Source organism: Pristiophorus japonicus, unplaced genomic scaffold (assembly GCF_044704955.1).
Source record: "Pristiophorus japonicus isolate sPriJap1 unplaced genomic scaffold, sPriJap1.hap1 HAP1_SCAFFOLD_281, whole genome shotgun sequence".
NCBI classification, from domain to species: Eukaryota; Metazoa; Chordata; class Chondrichthyes; family Pristiophoridae; genus Pristiophorus; species Pristiophorus japonicus.
In genome coordinates this window covers 524,096-545,284 of record NW_027252571.1, presented here as the reverse complement: position 1 = coordinate 545,284, position 21,189 = coordinate 524,096, and the positions used below count along the sequence as shown (strand labels likewise).

Here is a 21,189-nt window from a genome sequence, read left to right as displayed (position 1 = left end):
CAATGATTATTCTAAACGCCACAGGAACAGGAGGAGGCCCATTCAGCCCCTCGAGCCTGTTACACAGGAACAGGAGGAGGCCCATTCAGCCCCTCGAGCCTGTTACACAGGAACAGGAGGAGGCCCATTCAGCCCCTCGAGTCTGTTACACAGGAACAGGAGGAGGCCCATTCAGCCCCTCGAGCCTGTTACACAGGAACAGGAGGAGGCCCATTCAGTCCCTCGAGCCTGTTACACAGGAACAGGAGGAGGCCCATTCAGCCCCCTCGAGCCTGTTACACAGGAACAGGAGGAGGCCCATTCAGCCCCTCGAGTCTGTTACACAGGAACAGGAGTAGGCCCATTCAGCCCCTCGAGCCTGTTACACAGGAACAGGAGGAGGCCCATTCAGCCCCTCGAGCCTGTTACACAGGAACAGGAGGAGGCCCATTCAGCCCCTCGAGCCTGTTACACAGGAACAGGAGGAGGCCCATTCAGCCCCTCGAGCCTGTTACACAGGAACAGGAGGAGGCCCATTCAGCCCCTCGAGCCTGTTACACAGGAACAGGAGGAGGCCCATTCAGCCCCTCGAGCCTGTTACACAGGAACAGGAGGAGGCCCATTCAGCCCCTCGAGCCTGTTACACAGGAACAGGAGGAGGCCCATTCAGCCCCTCGAGCCTGTTCCGCCGTTCAATGAGGCTGATCTGTGACCTAACCGCATATACCCGCCTTTGGCCCATATCCCTCAATATCTTTGCTTAACAGAAATCTTATCAATCTCTGAGGGAGCGCCGCACTGTCGGAGGGGCAGTGCTGAGGGAGTGCCGCACTGTCGGAGGGACAGTGCTGAGGGAGTGCCGCACTGTCGGAGGGGCAGTACTGAGGAAGTGCTGCACTGTCGGAGGGACAGTGCTGAGGGAGTGCCGCACTGTCGGAGGGGCAGTGCTGAGGGAGTGCCGCACTGTCGGAGGGACAGTGCTGAGGGAGTGCCGCACTGTCGGAGGTACCGTCTTTCGGATGAGACGTTAAACCGAGGCCCCGTCTGCTCTCTCGGGTGGACGTAAAAGATCCCACGGCCACTATTTGGAAGAAGAACAGCGGGGGGGGGGCGGTTCTCCCCGGTGTCCTGGGGCCAATATTTATCCCTCAATCAACGCAAGAAAAACTGATTATCTGGGTCATGATCACATTGCCGTTTGTGGGAGCTTGCTGTGCGCCAATTGGCTGCCACGATTCCCACAATACAACAGCGACTGCCGGAACTTTCTTCAATGTAGCTAATGTACCAATTGACCCACGCTCCCCCCCGCGCCCCCCCCCCTCACCCCCTCCCATTCCCTCCCCCAGACACCCACCCTGTCCATCGAGTATGTCCCAACTGTGCCCGTTCCCAACATTGGAGGTTGCCTTGCCGGTAGTTCAGCTGCCCTTTGACCTCTTCGAGTCGGCCTTTTCCAGTTGGCCCGTCCCAGTTTTTATTTTACTCGTCCCTGGGCTGTGGGCCTCGCTGGCCAGGCCCGGGTTTATTGCCCGTCCCTAGTTGCCCCTTGAGAAGGTGGAGGTGAGCCGCCTTCTTGAACCGCTGCAGTCCCGTGTGGTGAAGGTGCTCCCACACAGTGCTGTTCGGGAGGGAGTTCCGGGATTGTGACCCAGCGACGATGAAGGAACGGCCGGTATAGTCCCCAGTCGGGACGGTGTGTGTGACTGGGGAGGGGGAACGTGGAGGGGGTGGTGTTCCCATGCGCCCGCTGCCCTGGTCCTCCGAGGCGGGCAGAGGCGGTGGGTTTGGGAGGTGCTGCCGAAGAAGCCTTGGACAGTTGCCGCGGTGAGTCTTGTAGACGGTGCACACTGCGGCCAGTTGACCCTGTAAAGTTGGCCTCTTTCAGTTGACCTTCTGACAGTTGACCTTTTGGCAGTTGACCTTGTACAGTTGACCGTGTAAAGTTGACCTTCTGACAGTTGACCTTTTGGCAGTTGACCTTGTACAGTTGACCGTGTAAAGTTGACCTTCTGACAGTTGACCTTTTGGCAGTTGACCTTGTACAGTTGACCGTGTAAAGTTGACCTTCTGACAGTTGACTTTTTGGCAGTTGACCTTGTACAGTTGACCTTTTGACAGTTGACCTTTTGACAGTTGAACTTGTACAGTTGACCCTGTGAAGTTGGCCTCTTCCAGTTGACCTCTTCCAGTTAGCGTCCTCCGCCTTGAGGTTTCGGGGAGGCAGACTAGGCCGATGGACGCCGATCGGGCTGGGGGAAGGCAGGAGGGGGTGGGGGAGGGGTTGGAGGGTGACATTGGCGTCTGCCGTCCCGGTGAACTGGGCCTCAAACCAAGCGGCCGCTCCTGGTCACTCCGTCCACTCGTCCTCCTCGGGCTGCAGGTTGGACTCCGAGGGCGGCCGCCCCAGCTGTCCGGGGCAAGATCCGGCTGTTGGGAAGGACCCAGCGTGCCCGAGGTTGCCTTGGCCTCCTCCTCCTCCCTCTCCTCCTCCTCCTCCTCCGACAATCCCGCTTGCGGGCCGCCGCCCCTCAGGGGTGGGCGGGGAGAGGAGGACGGTGACGGGGCCGGCTGACTGGCGGTCCCGGTGATGCCTCGCCTGGCCGAACATCTCGGAGGCGGTGATGGTGGGCGGGCAGCAGTCGGGCGGAGTCGGGCTGGGAGCGTCACGGGAAGGCTGAGGGTCCGGGAGCCCTTCTGAAATTCAAAGGAGGAATCGATTAGCGAGGGCACGTCACATGGGGAAGGCCAGAAGTGGCGCACGCTGCAGCTGAATAGCCCGAGTTTGCCCCAGCGACATTTCGGACATACCTCCTTTAATCTCCACTTCCCTCACTCCCTTTCTCCCTACTTCCCTCCCCCCATCCCCTTCGCTCCCTTTCTTTCTATCTTTTTTCTCTCTTTCTCTCTCTATTTCTCTTCCTCCCTCCCTTCTGCCATTTCCCTCCCTCCTCCGTCCCCTTCCTCCCTCGCTCCCTCCCTTCCTCCTTCCTTCCTTTACTCCCTCCCTCCGTACCTCCCTCTCTTCCTTTCTCCCTCACTCCCTCCTTCTCTCTCTCCTCCCTCCCCCTCCCTCCTTCTCTCTCTCCTCCCTCCCGGAGGAGTTGCCCCGGATGGAGTGTCCCGAGGAACTGGGAGATGGGGCTGAGACACGGACAAGTCCACACCTGGTAAGCTCAGCTTGCAGTGCTGATGGTGGGCTTGACGGATACTCCTCAGGCTCTGGGCCTCCCACTCTTCCATCCCCGCGGCCGGGCCTACTGCCGGAGGCTTCTGACTGCGAGCCTGGGGCTCGGCTGGGGCAGAGTGCCTGGTCTTGGGAGGTAGAGGTGGAGTCTCTGTTTCTGTACCATCTGTTGGGGGAGAGGAAGGGAACATTGGTTATCTTAAAGACAGACCCGCACCCCACCCCTTCCCCCCCCACCGTCCCGCCGAGCGTACCTCCCCCTTCCCGACCATTCTCCACCGGCAAGATATTCGACTGCAGAGTGCCTCACGCACCACTTCTTTCCAGCAGAGAGGCTACCGGCTGACAACCAGGATTGATAACCCTGGCTGATTATCCTCTTTGCTCTCTGTCTAGCCTGGGGACACTGAAGCAGACAGCAATATAAACCCCACACCCCTTCACAGGCCAGCTCAATACAGCCCGGGAGATCACAGAATCAGAGACATTCACAGTACGGAAGGAGGCCCCTTCGGCCCACCGTGTCCGCCTCGCGCCGGCCGACCAAGAGCCCCCCCCCGGCCTAATCCCACTTTCCCGCTCTCGGGCCGTAGCCCTGTAGGTTACGGCACTTCAAGGTGCACTGCCTGCCAAATGTGGGGAGGGTTTCTGCCTCTACCACCCTTTCAGGCCGTGAGTTCCAGACCCTGACGCAGACCCCCACCACCCTCTCCCCTCAAATCCCCTCTAAACCTCCCCCCCAATTACTTTCAATCCAAGCCCCCTCTGCCCAGGGAAACAGGTCCGTCCTATCCACTCTATCCAGGCCCCTCATCATTTTATACACCTCAATCAGGTCTCCCCTCAGCCTCCTCTGTTCCAAAGAAAACAACCCCGGCCGATCCAATCTTTCCTCATCGCCAAAATTCTCCAGTCCCGGCAACATCCTGGTAAATCTCTTCTGTACCCTCTCCAGTGCAACACCCTGGTAAATCTCCTCTGCACCCTCTCCAGTGCAACATCCTGGTAAATCTCCTCTGCACCCCCTCCAGTGCAACATCCTGTAAATCACCTCTGTACCCTCTCCAGCGCAACATCCTGGTAAATCTCCTCTGCACCCCCTCCAGTGCAACATCCTGGTAAATCTCCTCTGTACCCTCTCCAGTGCAACATCCTGTAAATCTCCTCTGTACCCTCTCCAGCGCAACATCCTGGTAAATCTCCTCTGTACCCTCTCCAGTGCAACATCCTGGTAAATCTCCTCTGTACCCTCTCTAGTGCAACATCCTGGTAAATCTCCTCTGTACCCTCTCCAGTGCAACATCCTGGTAAATCTCCTCTGTACCCTCTCCAGTGCAACATCCTGGTAAATCTCCTCTGTACCCTCTCCAGTGCAACATCCTGGTAAATCTCCTCTGTGCCCTCTCCAGTGCAACATCCTGGTAAATCTCCTCTGTACCCTCTCCAGTGCAAAATCCTGGTAAATCTCCTCTGTACCCTCTCCAGTGCAACATCCTGGTAAATCTCCTCTGCACCCTCTCTAGTGCAACATCCTGGTAAATCTCCTCTGCACCCTCTCTAGTGCAACATCCTGGTAAATCTCCTCTGTACCCTCTCCAGTGCAACATCCTGGTAAATCTCCTCTGTACCCTCTCCAGTGCAACATCCTGGTCAATCTCCTCTGTACCCTCTCCAGTGCAACATCCTGGTAAATCTCCTCTGTACCCTCTCCAGTGCAAAATCCTGGTAAATCTCCTCTGTACCCTCTCCAGTGCAACATCCTGGTAAATCTCCTCTGCACCCTCTCTAGTGCAACATCCTGGTAAATCTACTCTGCACCCTCTCTAGTGCAACATCCTGGTAAATCTCCTCTGTACCCTCTCCAGTGCAACATCCTGGTAAATCTCCTCTGTACCCTCTCCAGTGCAACATCCTGGTAAATCTCCTCTGCACCCTCTCCAGTGCAACATCCTGGAAAATCTCATCTGCACCCCCTCCAGTGCAACATCCTGGTAAATCTCCTCTGCACCCTCTCCAGTGCAACATCCTGGTAAATCTCCTCTGCACCCTCTCCAGTGCAACATCCTGGTAAATCTCCTCTGTACCATCTCCACTGCAACATCCTGGTAAATCTCCTCTGTACCCTCTCCAGTGCAATATCCTGGTAAATCTCCTCTGTACCCTCTCCAGTGCAACATCCTGGTAAATCTCCTCTGTACCCTCTCCAGTGCAACATCCTGGTAAATCTCCTCTATACCCTCTCTAGTGCAACATCCTGGTAAATCTCCTCTGCACCCTCTCTAGTGCAACATCCTGGCAAATCTCCTCTGTACCCTCTCCAGTGCAACTTCCTGGTGAATCTCCTCTGCACCCTCTCTACTGCAACATCCTGGTAAATCTCCTCTGTACCCTCTCCAGTGCAACATCCTGGTAAATCTCATCTGCACCCCCTCCAGTGCACCATCCTGGTAAATCTCCTCTGCACCCTCTCCAGTGCAACATCCTGGTAAATCTCCTCTGCACCCTCTCCAGTGCAACATCCTGGTAAATCTCCTCTGCACCCTCTCCAGTGCAACATCCTGGTAATCTCCTCTGTACCCTCTCCAGTGCAACATCCTGGTAAATCTCCTCTGTACCCTCTCTAGTGCAACATCCTGGTAAATCTCCTCTGTACCCTCTCCAGTGCAACATACTGGGAAATCTCATCTGTACCGTCTCCAGTGCAACATCCTGGTAAGTCTCCTCTGTACCCTCTCCAGTGCAACATCCTGGTAAATCTCCTCTGTACCCTCTCCAGTGCAACATCCTGGTAAATCTCATCTGTACCCTCTCCAGCGCAACATCCTGGTAAATCTCCTCTGCACCCCCTCCAGTGCAACATCCTGGTAAATCTCCTCTGTACCCTCTCCAGTGCAACATCCTGTAAATCTCCTCTGTACCCTCTCCAGCGCAACATCCTGGTAAATCTCCTCTGTACCCTCTCCAGTGCAACATCCTGGTAAATCTCCTCTGTACCCTCTCCAGTGCAACATCCTGGTAAATCTCCTCTGTACCCTCTCCAGTGCAACATCCTGGTAAATCTCCTCTGTACCCTCTCCAGTGCAACATCCTGGTAAATCTCCTCTGTACCCTCTCCAGTGCAACATCCTGGTAAATCTCCTCTGTGCCCTCTCCAGTGCAACATCCTGGTAAATCTCCTCTGTACCCTCTCCAGTGCAAAATCCTGGTAAATCTCCTCTGTACCCTCTCCAGTGCAACATCCTGGTAAATCTCCTCTGCACCCTCTCTAGTGCAACATCCTGGTAAATCTCCTCTGCACCCTCTCTAGTGCAACATCCTGGTAAATCTCCTCTGTACCCTCTCCAGTGCAACATCCTGGTAAATCTCCTCTGTACCCTCTCCAGTGCAACATCCTGGTAAATCTCCTCTGTACCCTCTCCAGTGCAACATCCTGGTAAATCTCCTCTGCACCCTCTCCAGTGCAAAATCCTGGTAAATCTCCTCTGTACCCTCTCCAGTGCAACATCCTGGTAAATCTCCTCTGCACCCTCTCTAGTGCAACATCCTGGTAAATCTACTCTGCACCCTCTCTAGTGCAACATCCTGGTAAATCTCCTCTGTACCCTCTCCAGTGCAACATCCTGGTAAATCTCCTCTGCACCCTCTCCAGTGCAACATCCTGGTAAATCTCCTCTGCACCCTCTCCAGTGCAACATCCTGGAAAATCTCATCTGCACCCCCTCCAGTGCAACATCCTGGTAAATCTCCTCTGCACCCTCTCCAGTGCAACATCCTGGTAAATCTCCTCTGCACCCTCTCCAGTGCAACATCCTGGTAAATCTCCTCTGTACCATCTCCACTGCAACATCCTGATAAATCTCCTCTGTACCCTCTCCAGTGCAATATCCTGGTAAATCTCCTCTGTACCCTCTCCAGTGCAACATCCTGGTAAATCTCCTCTGTACCCTCTCCAGTGCAACATCCTGGTAAATCTCCTCTATACCCTCTCTAGTGCAACATCCTGGTAAATCTCCTCTGCACCCTCTCTAGTGCAACATCCTGGCAAATCTCCTCTGTACCCTCTCCAGTGCAACTTCCTGGTGAATCTCCTCTGCACCCTCTCTACTGCAACATCCTGGTAAATCTCCTCTGTACGCTCTCCAGTGCAACATCCTGGTAAATCTCATCTGCACCCCCTCCAGTGCACCATCCTGGTAAATCTCCTCTGCACCCTCTCCAGTGCAACATCCTGGTAAATCTCCTCTGCACCCTCTCCAGTGCAACATCCTGGTAAATCTTCTCTGCACCCTCTCCAGTGCAACATCCTGGTAAATCTCCTCTGTACCCTCTCCAGTGCAACATCCTGGTAAATCTCCTCTGTACCCTCTCTAGTGCAACATCCTGCTAAATCTCCTCTGTACCCTCTCCAGTGCAACATCCTGGTAAATCTCCTCTGTACCCTCTCCAGTGCAACATCCTGGTAAATCTCCTCTGTACCCTCTCCAGTGCAACATCCTGGTAAATCTCCTCTGTACCCTCTCCAGTGCAACATCCTGGTAAATCTCCTCTGTACCCTCTCCAGTGCAACATCCTGGTAAATCTCCTCTGTACCCTCTCCAGTGCAACATCCTGGTAAATCTCATCTGTACCCTCTCCAGTGCAAAATCCTGGTAAATCTCCTCTGTACCCTCTCCAGTGCAACATCCTGGTAAATCTCCTCTGCACCCTCGCCAGTGCACCATCCTGGTAAATCTCCTCTGCACCCTCTCCAGTGCAACATCCTGGTAAATCTCCTCTGTACCCTCTCCAGTGCAATATCCTGGTAAATCTCCTCTGTACCCTCTCCAGTGCAACATCCTGGTAAATCTCCTCTGTACCCTCTCCAGTGCAACATCCTGGTAAATCTCCTCTATACCCTCTCTAGTGCAACATCCTGGTAAATCTCCTCTGCACCCTCTCTAGTGCAACATCCTGGCAAATCTCCTCTGTACCCTCTCCAGTGCAACTTCCTGGTGAATCTCCTCTGCACCCTCTCTACTGCAACATCCTGGTAAATCTCCTCTGTACCCTCTCCAGTGCAACATCCTGGTAAATCTCATCTGCACCCCCTCCAGTGCACCATCCTGGTAAATCTCCTCTGCACCCTCTCCAGTGCAACATCCTGGTAAATCTCCTCTGCACCCTCTCCAGTGCAACATCCTGGTAAATCTCCTCTGCACCCTCTCCAGTGCAACATCCTGGTAAATCTCCTCTGTACCCTCTCCAGTGCAACATCCTGGTAAATCTCCTCTGTACCCTCTCTAGTGCAACATCCTGGTAAATCTCCTCTGTACCCTCTCCAGTGCAACATCCTGGTAAATCTCCTCTGTACCCTCTCCAGTGCAACATCCTGGTAAATCTCCTCTGTACCCTCTCCAGTGCAACATCCTGGTAAATCTCCTCTGTACCCTCTCCAGTGCAACATCCTGGTAAATCTCATCTGTACCCTCTCCAGTGCAAAATCCTGGTAAATCTCCTCTGTACCCTCTCCAGTGCAACATCCTGGTAAATCTCCTCTGCACCCTCTCTAGTGCAACATCCTGGTAAATCTCCTCTGCACCCTCTCTAGTGCAACATCCTGGTAAATCCCCTCTGTACCCTCTCCAGTGCAACATCCTGTTAAATCTCCTCTGCACCCTCTCCAGTGCAACATCCTGGTAAATCTCCTCTGCACCCTTTCCAGTGCAACATCCTGGTAAATCTCCTCTGCACCCCCTCCAGTGCAACATCCTGGTAAATCTCCTCTGCACCCTCTCCAGTGCAACATCCTGGTAAATCTCCTCTGCACCCTCTCCAGTGCAACATCCTGGTAAATCTCCTCTGTACCCTCTCTAGTGCAACATCCTGGTAAATCTCCTCTGTACCCTCTCCAGTGCAACATCCTGGCAAATCTCCTCTGTACCCTCTCCAGTGCAACATCCTGGTATATCTCCTCTGTACCCTCTCTTGTACAACATCCTGGTAAACCTCTTCTGTACCCTCTCCAGTGCAACATCCTGGTAAATCTCCTCTGTACCCTCTCCAGTGCAACATCCTGGTAAATCTCCTCTGTACCCTCTCTAGTGCAACATCCTGGTAAATCTCCTCTGTACCTTCTCTCGTGCAACATCCTGGTAAACCTCCTCTGTACCCTCTCTGGTGCAACATTCTGGTAAATCTCCTCTGTACCCTCTCCAGTGCAACATCCTGGTAAATCTCCTCTGCACCCTCTCTACTGCAACATCCTGGTAAATCTCCTCTGTACCCTCTCCAGTGCAACATCCTGGTCAATCTCATCTGCACCCCCTCCAGTGCACCATCCTGGTAAATCTCCTCTGCACCCTCTCCAGTGCAACATCCTGGTAAATCTCCTCTGCACCCTCTCCAGTGCAACATCCTGGTAAATCTCCTCTGCACCCTCTCCAGTGCAACATCCTGGTAAATCTCCTCTGTACCCTCTCCAGTGCAACATCCTGGTAAATCTCCTCTGTACCCTCTCTAGTGCAACATCCTGGTAAATCTCCTCTGTACCCTCTCCAGTGCAACATCCTGGTAAATCTCCTCTGTACCCTCTCCAGTGCAACATCCTGGTAAATCTCCTCTGTACCCTCTCCAGTGCAACATCCTGGTAAATCTCCTCTGTACCCTCTCCAGTGCAACATCCTGGTAAATCTCATCTGTACCCTCTCCAGTGCAAAATCCTGGTAAATCTCCTCTGTACCCTCTCCAGTGCAACATCCTGGTCAATCTCCTCTGCACCCTCTCTAGTGCAACATCCTGGTAAATCTCCTCTGTACCCTCTCTAGTGCAACATCCTGGTAAATCCCCTCTGTACCCTCTCCAGTGCAACATCCTGTTAAATCTCCTCTGCACCCTCTCCAGTGCAACATCCTGGTAAATCTCCTCTGCACCCCCTCCAGTGCAACATCCTGGTAAATCTCCTCTGCACCCTCTCCAGTGCAACATCCTGGTAAATCTCCTCGGCACCCTCTCCAGTGCAACATCCTGGTAAATCTCCTCTGTACCCTCTCTAGTGCAACATCCTGGTAAATCTCCTCTGTACCCTCTCCAGTGCAACATCCTGGCAAATCTCCTCTGTACCCTCTCCAGTGCAACATCCTGGTATATCTCCTCTGTACCCTCTCTTGTACAACATCCTGGTAAACCTCTTCTGTACCCTCTCCAGTGCAACATCCTGGTAAATCTCCTCTGTACCCTCTCCAGTGCAACATCCTGGTAAATCTCCTCTGTACCCTCTCTAGTGCAACATCCTGGTAAATCTCCTCTGTACCTTCTCTCGTGCAACATCCTGGTAAATCTCCTCTGTACCCTCTCTGGTGCAACATTCTGGTAAATCTCCTCTGTACCCTCTCCAGTGCAACATCCTGGTAAATCTCCTCTGTACCTTCTCTCGTGCAACATCCTGGTAAATCTCCTCTGTACCCTCTCCAGTGCAACATCCTGGTAAATCTCCTCTGTACCTTCTACAGTGCAACATCCTGGTAAATCTCCTCTGTTCCCTCTCCAGTGCAACATCCTGGTAAATCTCCTCTATACCCTCTCTAGTGCAACATCCTGGTAAATCTCCTCTGCACCCTCTCTAGTGCAACATCCTGGCAAATCTCCTCTGTACCCTCTCCAGTGCAACATCCTGGTAAATCTCCTCTGCACCCTCTCTAGTGCAACATCCTGGTAAATCTCCTCTGTACCCTCTCCAGTGCAACACCCTGGTAAATCTCCTCTGTACCCTCTCCAGTGCAACATCCTGGTAAATCTCCTCTGTACCCTCTCCAGTGCAACATCCTGGTAAATCTCCTCTGTACCCTCTCTCGTGCAACATCCTGGTAAATCTCCTCTGCACCCTCTCTAGTGCAACATCCTGGTAAATCTCCTCTGTACCCTCTCCAGTGCAACATCCTGGTAAATCTCCTCTGCACCCTCTCCAGTGCAACATCCTGGTAAATCTCCTCTGCACCCTCTCCAGTGCAACATCCTGGTAAATCTCCTCTGCACCCCCTCCAGTGCACCATCCTGGTAAATCTCCTCTGCACCCTCTCCAGTGCAACATCCTGGTAAATCTCCTCTGCACCCCCTCCAGTGCAACATCCTGGTAAATCTCCTCTGTACCCTCTCTTGTGCAACATCCTGTAAATCTCCTCTGTACCCTCTCTAGCTCAGCATCCTGGTAAATCTCCTCTGTACCCTCTCTAGCGCAACATCCTGGGAAATCTCCTCTGTACCCTCCCCAGTGCAACATCCTGGTAAATCTCCTCTGTATCCTCTCCAGTGCAACATCCTGGTAAATCTCCTCTGTACCCTCTCTAGTGCAACATCCTGGTAAATCTCCTCTGTACCCTCTCTCGTGCAACATCCTGGCAAATCTCCTCTGTACCCTCTCTAGTGCAACATCCTGGTAAATCTCCTCTGCACCCTCTCCAGTGCAACATCCTGGTAAATCTCCTCTGCACCCCCTCCAGTGCAACATCCTGGTAAATCTCCTCTGTACCCTCTCTTGTGCAACATCCTGGTAAATCTCCTCTGTGTCCTCTCTAGTGCAACATCCTGTAAATCTCCTCTGTACCCTCTCTAGCTCAGCATCCTGGTAAATCTCCTCTGTACCCTCTCTAGCGCAACATCCTGGTAAATCTCCTCTGCACCCTCTCTAGTGCAACATCCTGGCAAATCTCCTCTGTACCCTCTCCAGTGCAACATCCTGGTAAATCTCCTCTGTACCCTCTCTAGTGCAACATCCTGGTAAATCTCCTCTGTACCCTCTCTCGTGCAACATCCTGGTAAATCTCCTCTGTACCCTCTCCAGTGCAACATCCTGGTAAATCTCCTCTGTCCCCTCTCCAGTGCAATCACATCTTTCCTGTAATTCACTCGGTTGATTCTCGAGATGACGGGACTGACTTATGAGGAAAGGTTGAGGAGGTTGGGCTCTGCTCATTGGAGTTCAGAAGAATGAGAGGTGATCTTATCGGAGACCTGTAAGATTCTGAGGGGGCTTGACTGAGATGAGGAGGAATTTCTTCTCTCAGAGGGTTGTAAATCTGTGGAATTCACTGCCTCAGAGAGCTGTGGAGGCTGGGACATTGAATATATTCAATGTGGAGATCGACAGATTTTTGAGCGATAAGGGAGTAAGGGTTATGGGGAGCGGGCGGGGAAGTGGAGCTGAGTCCATGATCGGATCAGCCACGATCGTATTAAATGGCGGAGCAGTCTCGAGGTGCCGACTGGCTAACTCCTGCTCCTATTTCTTATGTTTATTTCTGTCTTAAATATGTTCAATGTCCCGGCTTCCACAGCTCTCTGAGGCAGCGAATTCCACAGATTTACAACCCCTCTGAGAGAAGAAATTCCTCCTCATCTCAGTTTTAAATGGGCGGCCCCTTATTCTAAGACCATGCCCCCTAGTTCTAGTCTCCCCCATCAGTGGGAACATCCTCTCTGCATCCACCTTGTCGAGCCCCCTCATAATCTGATACGTCTCGATAAGATCACCTCTCATTCTTCTGAGTTCCAATGAGTAGAGGCCCAACCTCCTCAACCTTTCCTCATAAGTCAACCCCCTCATCTCCGGAATCAACCGAGTGAACCTTCTCTGAACTGCCTCCAAAGCAAGTATATCCTTTCGTAAATACGGAAACCAAAACTGCACGCAGTACTCCAGGTGTGGCCTCACCAATACCCTGTATAACTGGAGCAAGACTACCCTGCTTTTATACTCCATCCCCTGTGCAATAAAGGCCAAGATACCATTGGCCTTCCTGATCACTTGCTGTACCTGCATACTAACCTTTTGTGTTTCATGCACAAGTACCCCCAGGTCCCGCTGTACTGCAGCACTTTGCAATCTTTCTCCATTTAAATAATAACTTGCTCTTTGATTTTTGTTCTGCCAAAGTGCATGACCTCACACTTTGCAGCATGATACTTATGCTCCATTTGTACTCTAGGTAGGCTGACTGGCGGATACTCACCAGTCTCGAGGTTGCAATAGTCATGGTCCTCCTCTCCAAGGTTACGCAGGCTTCGGGTCTGCCTTAGGCCCCGATCGTCATGGTTACGTCCCAGCAACTGCTGGCTGGCTGAGCCCCCAAACAAGAGGGGTCGCTCAGCCTCACCCGCCTCCATCCGAGAGGGACTGATTCCTGAGGAGGGGACAAAACATGAAACAGCTCTGGTCATTTAACACCCTCCGCCATTATTGGGCCTGCCGACAAAGGCTTCAGCAGCAACAGCGACATTACCAGACTGTGCGTGACCTGGGTGTGATACTTGACCCCGGATATAAAAGGGGTCAGAGGGTCTAGTAAGGAGGGGGAACTGAGGGAAATCTTTATTAGTCGGGAAATTGTGTTTGGGAAATTGATGGGATTGAAGGCCGATAAATCCCCAGGCCCTGATGGACTGCATCCCAGAGTACTTAAGGAGGTGGCCTTGGAAATAGCGGATGCATTGACAGTCATTTTCCAACATTCCATTGACTCTGGATCAGTTCCTATGGAGTGGAGGGTAGCCAATGTAACCTCACTTTTTAAAAAAGGAGGGAGAGAGAAAACAGGGAATTATAGACCGGTCAGCCTGACCTCAGTAGGGGGTAAAATGATGGAATCAATTATTAAGGATGTCATAGCAGTGCATCTGGAAAATGGTGACATGATAGGTCCAAGTCAGCATGGATTTGTGAAAGGGAAATCATGCTTGACAAATCTTCTGGAATTTTTTGAGGATGTTTCCAGTAAAGTGGACAAAGGAGAACCAGTTGATGTGGTATATTTGGACTTTCAGAAGGCTTTCGACAAGGTCCCACACAAGAGATTAATGTGCAAAGTTAAAGCACATGGGATTGGGGGTAGTGTGCTGACGTGGATTGAGAACTGGTTGTCAGACAGGAAGCAAAGAGTAGGAGTAAACGGGTACTTTTCAGAATGGCAGGCAGTGACTAGTGGAGTGCCGCAAGGTTCTGTGCTGGGGCCCCAGCTGTTTACATTGTACATTAATGATTTAGACGAGGGGATTAAATGCAGTATCTCCAAATTTGCGGATGATACTAAGTTGGGTGGCAGTGTGAGCTGCGAGGAGGATGCTATTAGGCTGCAGAGTGACTTGGATAGGTTAGGTGAGTGGGCAAATGCATGGCAGATGAAGTATAATGTGGATAAATGTGAGGTTATCCACTTTGGTGGTAAAAACAGAGAGACAGACTATTATCTGAATGGTGACAGATTAGGAAAAGGGAAGGTGCAACGAGACCTGGGTGTCATGGTACATCAGTCATTGAAGGTTGGCATGCAGGTACAGCAGGCGGTTAAGAAAGCAAATGGCATGTTGGCCTTCATAGCGAAGGGATTTGAATACAGGGGCAGGGAGGTGTTGCTACAGTTGTACAGGGCCTTGGTGAGGCCACACCTGGAGTATTGTGTACAGTTTTGGTCTCCTAACTTGAGGAAGGACATTCTTGCTATTGAGGGAGTGCAGCGAAGGTTCACCAGACTGATTCCCGGGATGGCGGGACTGACCTATCAAGAAAGATTGGATCAACTGGGCTTGTATTCACTGGAGTTCAGAAGAATGAGAGGGGACCTCATAGAAACGTTTAAAATTCTGACGGGTTTAGACAGGTTAGATGCAGAAAGAATGTTCCCAATGTTGGGGAAGTCCAGAACCAGGGGTCACAGTCTGAGGATAAGGGGTAAGCCATTTAGGACCGAGATGAGGAGAAACTTCTTCACCCAGAGAGTGGTGAACCTGTGGAATTCTCTACCACAGAAAGTAGTTGAGGCCAATTCAAGGGTTATGGCGAGAAAGCAGAAAGGGGTACTGAAGTTTCATGTTCAGCCATGAACTCATTGAATGGCGGTGCAGGCTAGAAGGGCTGAATGGCCTGCTCCTGCACCTATTTTCTATGTTTCTATGTTTCTATGAGCTCCCGGCCACATACCTGCCGCATAACTAAAACCACCTCCGTAACATCGCCCGTCTCCGCCCCCAGCCTCAGCTCATCCGCTGCTGAAGCCCTCATCCGTGTCTTTGTGAACTCCAGACTTGACCGCTCCAACGCACTCCTAGCCGGCCTCCCACATTCTACCCTACGTCAACTAGAGGTGATCCAAAACTCGGCTGCCCCCGTGTCCTAGCTCGCACCGAGTCCCGCTCACCCATCATCCTCTGTGCTCACTGCCCCCGTGTCCCAACTCGCACCGAGTCCCGCTCACCCATCACCCCCTCTGCTCGCTGCCCCCGTGTCCTAACTCACACCGAGTCCCGCTCACCCATCACCCCCTGTGCTCACTGCCCCCGTGTCCGAACTCACACCGAGTCCCGCTCACCCATCACCCCCTGTGCTCACTGCCCTGTGTCCTAACTCACACCGAGTCCCGCTCACCCATCACCCCCTGTGCTCACTGCCCTGTGTCCTAACTCACACCCAGTCCCACTCACCCATCACCCCCTGTGCTCACTGCCCCGTGTCCTAACTCACACCCAGTCCCACTCACCCATCACCCCCTGTGCTCACTGCCCCGTGTCCAAACTCGCACCGAGTCCCGCTCACCCATCACCCCCTGTGCTCGCTGACCTACATTGGCTCCCGGTTAAACAATGCCTCGATTTCAAAATTCTCGCCCTTGTTGACAAATCCCTCCATGTCCCCTCGCCCCCCCTCTATCTCTGTAACCTCCTCCAGCCCCTACACCCCTCCCTATCTCTGTAACCCCCTCCAGCCCCTACACCCCTCCCTATCTCTATAACCACTTCCAGCCCCACAACCCCTCGAGATGTCTGCACTCCTCTAATTCTGCCCTCCTGACCATCCCTGATTACAATCGCTCCACCCCTGTATAACTGTAGCAAGACTTCCCTGCTTTTATACTCCATTTTCTATGTTTCTATGTTTCTATTCCCTTTGCAATAAAGGCCAAGATACCACTGGCCTTCCTGATCACTTGCTGTACCTGCATACTATCCTATAACCCCCTCCAGCCCCTACATCCCTCACTATCTCTGTAACCTCTTCCAGTCCCTACACCCCTACCTATCTCTGTAACCTCCTCCAGCCCCTACACCCCTCCCTATCTCTGTAACCTCCACCAGCCCCTACAAACCTCCCTAGCTCTGTAACCTCCACAAGCCCCTACAACCCTCCCTATCTCTGTAACCTCCTCCAGCTCCTACACCCCTCCCTATCTCTGTAACCTCCTCCAGCCCCTACTCCCCTCCCTATCTCTGTAACCACTTCCAGCCCCACAACCCCTCGAGATGTCTGCACTCCTCTAATTCTGCCCTCCTGACCATCCCTGATTACAATCGCTCCACCCCTGTATAACTGTAGCAAGACTTCCCTGCTTTTATACTCCATTTTCTATGTTTCTATGTTTCTATTCCCTTTGCAATAAAGGCCAAGATACCACTGGCCTTCCTGATCACTTGCTGTACCTGCATACTATCCTTTTGTGTTTCATGCACCAGGACCCCCAGGTCCCGCTGTACTGCAGCACTTTGCAATCTTTCTCCATTTAAATAATACCTTGTTTATTCAGATTAAGAGGTGAGTCCCACTCGCTGACCGACATTGGCTCCCGGGGACTTACCCATGAGCAACATGTTGCTGAGTGAATTTAGTTGACAACCGTCTCGATCACTGGTCGTCAAACACGTGCAGCTCTTTACGTCCGCGGAGGGGATCAGGTTTTCATAGATGGCGGTCCGAGATATGCTGGGCGTTCTCCCTGTCAGAGCGAGAGCGAGAGAGAGAGAAAGAGCGAGGCTTGTTAGAGTCTGGTCTCCCGGTTGACTTCAGCATCGCACACCGTTATCTCAGACAACACGTTAAACCCAGGCCCCGTCTCCCTGTTCAGGGGGATGTTAAACCCAGGCCCCGTCTCCCTGTTCAGGGTTAAACCCAGGCCCCGTCTCCCTGTTCAGGGTTAAACCCAGGCCCCGTCTCCCTGTTCAGGGGGATGTTAAACCCAGGCCCCGTCTCCCTGTTCAGGGTTAAACCCAGGCCCCGTCTCCCTGTTCAGGGGGATGTTAAACCCAGGCCCTGTCTCCCTGTTCAGGGGGATGTTAAACCCAGGCCCCGTCTCCCTGTTCAGGGGGATGTTAAACCCAGGCCCCGTCTCCCTGTTCAGGGGGATGTTAAACCCAGGCCCCATCTCCCTGTTCAGGGGGATGTTAAACCCAGGCCCCGTCTCCCTGTTCAGGGGGATGTTAAACCCAGGCCCCGTCTCCCTGTTCAGGGGGATGTTAAACCCAGGCCCCGTCTCCCTGTTCAGGGTTAAACCCAGGCCCCGTCTCCCTGTTCAGGGGGATGTTAAACCCAGGCCCTGTCTCCCTGTTCAGGGGGATGTTAAACCCAGGCCCCGTCTCCCTGTTCAGGGGGATGTTAAACCCAGGCCCAGTCTCCCTGTTCAGGGGGATGTTAAACCCAGGCCCCGTCTCCCTGTTCAGGGGGATGTTAAACCCAGGCCCCGTCTCCCTGTTCAGGGGGATGTTAAACCCAGGCCCCGTCTCCCTGTTCAGGAGGATGTTAAACCCAGGCCCCGTCTCCCTGTTCAGGGGGATGTTAAACCCAGGCCCCGTCTCCCTGTTCAGGGGGATGTTAAACCCAGGCCCCGTCTCCCTGTTCAGGGGGATGTTAAACCCAGGCCCCGTCTCCCTGTTCAGGAGGATGTTAAACCCAGGCCCCGTCTCCCTGTTCAGGGGGATGTTAAACCCAGGCCCCGTCTCCCTGTTCAGGGTTAAACCCAGGCCCCGTCTCCCTGTTCAGGGGGATGTTAAACCCAGGCCCCGTCTCCCTGTTCAGGAGGATGTTAAACCCAGGCCCCGTCTCCCTGTTCAGGGTTAAACCCAGACCCCGTCTCCCTGTTCAGGGGGATGTTAAACCCAGGCCCCGTCTCCCTGTTCAGGGGGATGTTAAACCCAGGCCCCGTCTCCCTGTTCAGGGGGATGTTAAACCCAGGCCCCGTCTCCCTGTTCAGGGGGATGTTACACCCAGGCCCCGTCTCCCTGTTCAGGAGGATGTTAAACCCAGGCCCCGTCTCCCTGTTCAGGGGGATGTTAAACCCAGGCCCCGTCTCTCTGTTCAGGGGGATGTTAAACCCAGGCCCCGTCTCCCTGTTCAGGGGGATGTTAAACCCAGGCCCCGTCTCCCTGTTCAGGGGGATGTTAAACCCAGGCCCCGTCTCCCTGTTCAGGGGGATGTTAAACCCAGGCCCTGTCTCCCTGTTCAGGGGGATGTTAAACCCAGGCCCAGTCTCCCTGTTCAGGGGGATGTTAAACCCAGGCCCCGTCTCCCTGTTCAGGGGGATGTTAAACCCAGGCCCCGTCTCCCTGTTCAGGGGGATGTTAAACCCAGGCCCTGTCTCCCTGTTCAGGGGGATGTTAAACCCAGGCCCAGTCTCCCTGTTCAGGGGGATGTTAAACCCAGGCCCCGTCTCCCTGTTCAGGGGGATGTTAAACCCAGGCCCCGTCTCCCTGTTCAGGGGGATGTTAAACCCAGGCCCCGTCTCCCTGTTCAGGGGGATGTTAAACCCAGGCCCCGTCTCCCTGTTCAGGGTTAAACCCAGGCCCCGTCTCCCTGTTCAGGGCGATGTTAAACCCAGGCCCCGTCTCCCTGTTCAGGGGGATGTTAAACCCAGGCCCCGTCTCTCTGTTCAGGGGGATGTTAAACCCAGGCCCCGTCTCCCTGTTCAGGACGATGTTAAACCCAGGCCCAGTCTCCCTGTTCAGGGGGATGTTAAACCCAGGCCCCGTCTCCCTGTTCAGGGGGATGTTAAACCCAGGCCCCGTCTCCCTGTTCAGGGGGATGTTAAACCCAGGCCCCGTCTCCCTGTTCAGGGGGATGTTAAACCCAGGCCCCGTCTCCCTGTTCAGGGGGATGTTAAACCCAGGCCCCGTCTCCCTGTTCAGGGGGATGATAAACCCAGGCCCCGTCTCCCTGCTCAGGGGGATGTTAAACCCAGGCCCCGTCTCCCTGTTCAGGGGGATGTTAAACCCAGGCCCCGTCTCCCTGTTCAGGGGGATGTTAAACCCAGGCCCCCTCTCCCTGTTCAGGGGGATGTTAAACCCAGGCCCCGTCTCCCTGTTCAGGGGGATGTTCAACCCAGGCCCTGTCTCCCTGTTCAGGGGGATGTTAAACCCAGGCCCTGTCTTGGAGGGGAGACAGAAAGAGTCAGAGACAGAGACAAAGAGTGACAGTGAGGGAGACATGGAGAGATACAGACAGAGAGAGAGAGAGATGGAGAATGAGAGAGAGAGAGAGGCAGAGAGTGAGAGAGAGAGAGACAGAGAGGAAGAGAGAGAGAGAGAGACGGAGAGGGAGAGAGAGAGAGAGAGAGGCAGAGAGACGGACCGCGTTGCGGAATTGGAGCTGAAGGTGGATTCACTCTGGAGCATCCACGATGCTGAGAATGACGTGAGTATCACGTGTAGTGAGTTGGTCTTACCGCAGGGAAAGGGTCCACAGCCAGATAGGGAATGGAAGACCAACAGGAAGAGTAGAGCAAGGAAGGTAGTGCAGGGGTCCCCTGCGGTCATCCCCCTGCAAAACAGATACACCGCTTTGGGTACTGTTGAGGGGAATGACTCATCAGGGGAGGGCAGCAGCAGCCAAGTTCATGGCACCGTGGCTGGCTCTGCTGCACAGGAGGGCAAGAAAAAGAGTGGGAGAGCGATAGTGATAGGGGATTCAATTGTGAGGGGAATAGATAGGCGTTTCTGCGGCCGCAACCGAGACTCCAGGATGGTATGTTGCCTCCCTGGTGCAAGGGTCAAGGATGTCTCGGAGCGGGTGCAGGACATTCTGAAATGGGAGGGAGAACAGCCAGTTGTCGTGGTGCACATTGGTACCAACGACATAGGCAAAAAAAGGGATGAGGTCCTACGAAACGAATTTAAGGAGCTAGGAGCTAAATTAAAAAGTAGGACCTCAAAAGTAGTAATCTCGGGATTGCTACCAGTGCCACGTGATAGTCAGAGTAGGAATCGCAGGATAGCGCAGATGAATACGTGGCTTGAGCAGTGGTGCAGCAGGGAGGGATTCAAATTCCTGGGGCATTGGGACCGGTTCTGGGGGAGGTGGGACCAGTACAAACCGGACGGTCTGCACCTGGGCAGGACTGGAACCAATGTCCTAGGGGGAGTGTTTGCTAGTGCTGTTGGGGAGGATTTAAACTAATATGGCAGGGGGATGGGAACCAATGCAGGGAGACAGAGGGAAACAAAAAGGAGCCAAAAGCAAAAGACAGAAAGGAGATGAGGAAAAGTGTAGGGCAGAGAAACCCAAGGCAAAGAACAAAAAGGGCCACTGTACAGCAAAATTCTAAAAGGACAAAGGGTGTTAATAAAACAAGCCTGAAGGCTTTGTGTCTTAATGCAAGGAGTATCCGCAATAAGGTGGATGAATTAATTGTGCAAATAGATGTTAACAAATATGATGTGATTGGGATTACGGAGACGTGGCTCCAGGATGATCAGGGCTGGGAACTCAACATTCAGGGGTATTCAACATTCAGGAAGGATAGAATAAAAGGAAAAGGAGGTGGGGTAGCATTGCTGGTTAAAGAGGAGATTAATGCAATAGTTAGGAAAGACATTAGCTTGGATGATGTGGAATCTATATGGGTAGAGCTGCAGAACACCAAAGGGCAAAAAACGTTAGTAGGAGTTGTGTACAGACCTCCAAACAGTAGTAGGGATGTTGGGGAGGGCATCAAACAGGAAATTAGGGGTGCATGCAATAAAGGTGTAGCAGTTATAATGGGTGACTTTAATATGCACATAGATTGGGCTAGCCAAACTGGAAGCAATACGGTGGAGGAGGATTTCCTGGAGTGCATAAGGGATGGTTTTCTAGACCAATATGTTGAGGAACCAACTAGGGGGGAGGCCATCTTAGACTGGGTGTTGTGTAATGAGAGAGGATTAATTAGCAATCTCATTGTGCGAGGCCCCTTGGGGAAGAGTGACCATAATATGGTGGAATTCTGCATTAGGATGGAGAATGAAACAGTAATTTC

General features: G+C 53.1%; 1 protein-coding gene across 1 annotated transcript in view; it reads right to left on the bottom strand.

Annotated features, from left to right (window-relative positions):
* Positions 1-2,329: 2,329 nt before the first annotated feature.
* LOC139247680 (uncharacterized) overlaps positions 2,330-21,189 on the bottom strand; it is a 77,381-nt gene continuing 58,521 nt past the window's right edge. Inside the window, exons 9-12 of the mRNA XM_070871763.1 lie at positions 16,762-16,899; positions 13,150-13,320; positions 3,241-3,332; positions 2,330-2,578 (exon numbers count right to left, since the gene is read on the bottom strand). Of these exons, the coding sequence (XP_070727864.1) occupies positions 2,330-2,578; positions 3,241-3,332; positions 13,150-13,320; positions 16,762-16,899 (650 nt within the window). The remainder of the gene's footprint in view (positions 2,579-3,240; positions 3,333-13,149; positions 13,321-16,761; positions 16,900-21,189) is intronic.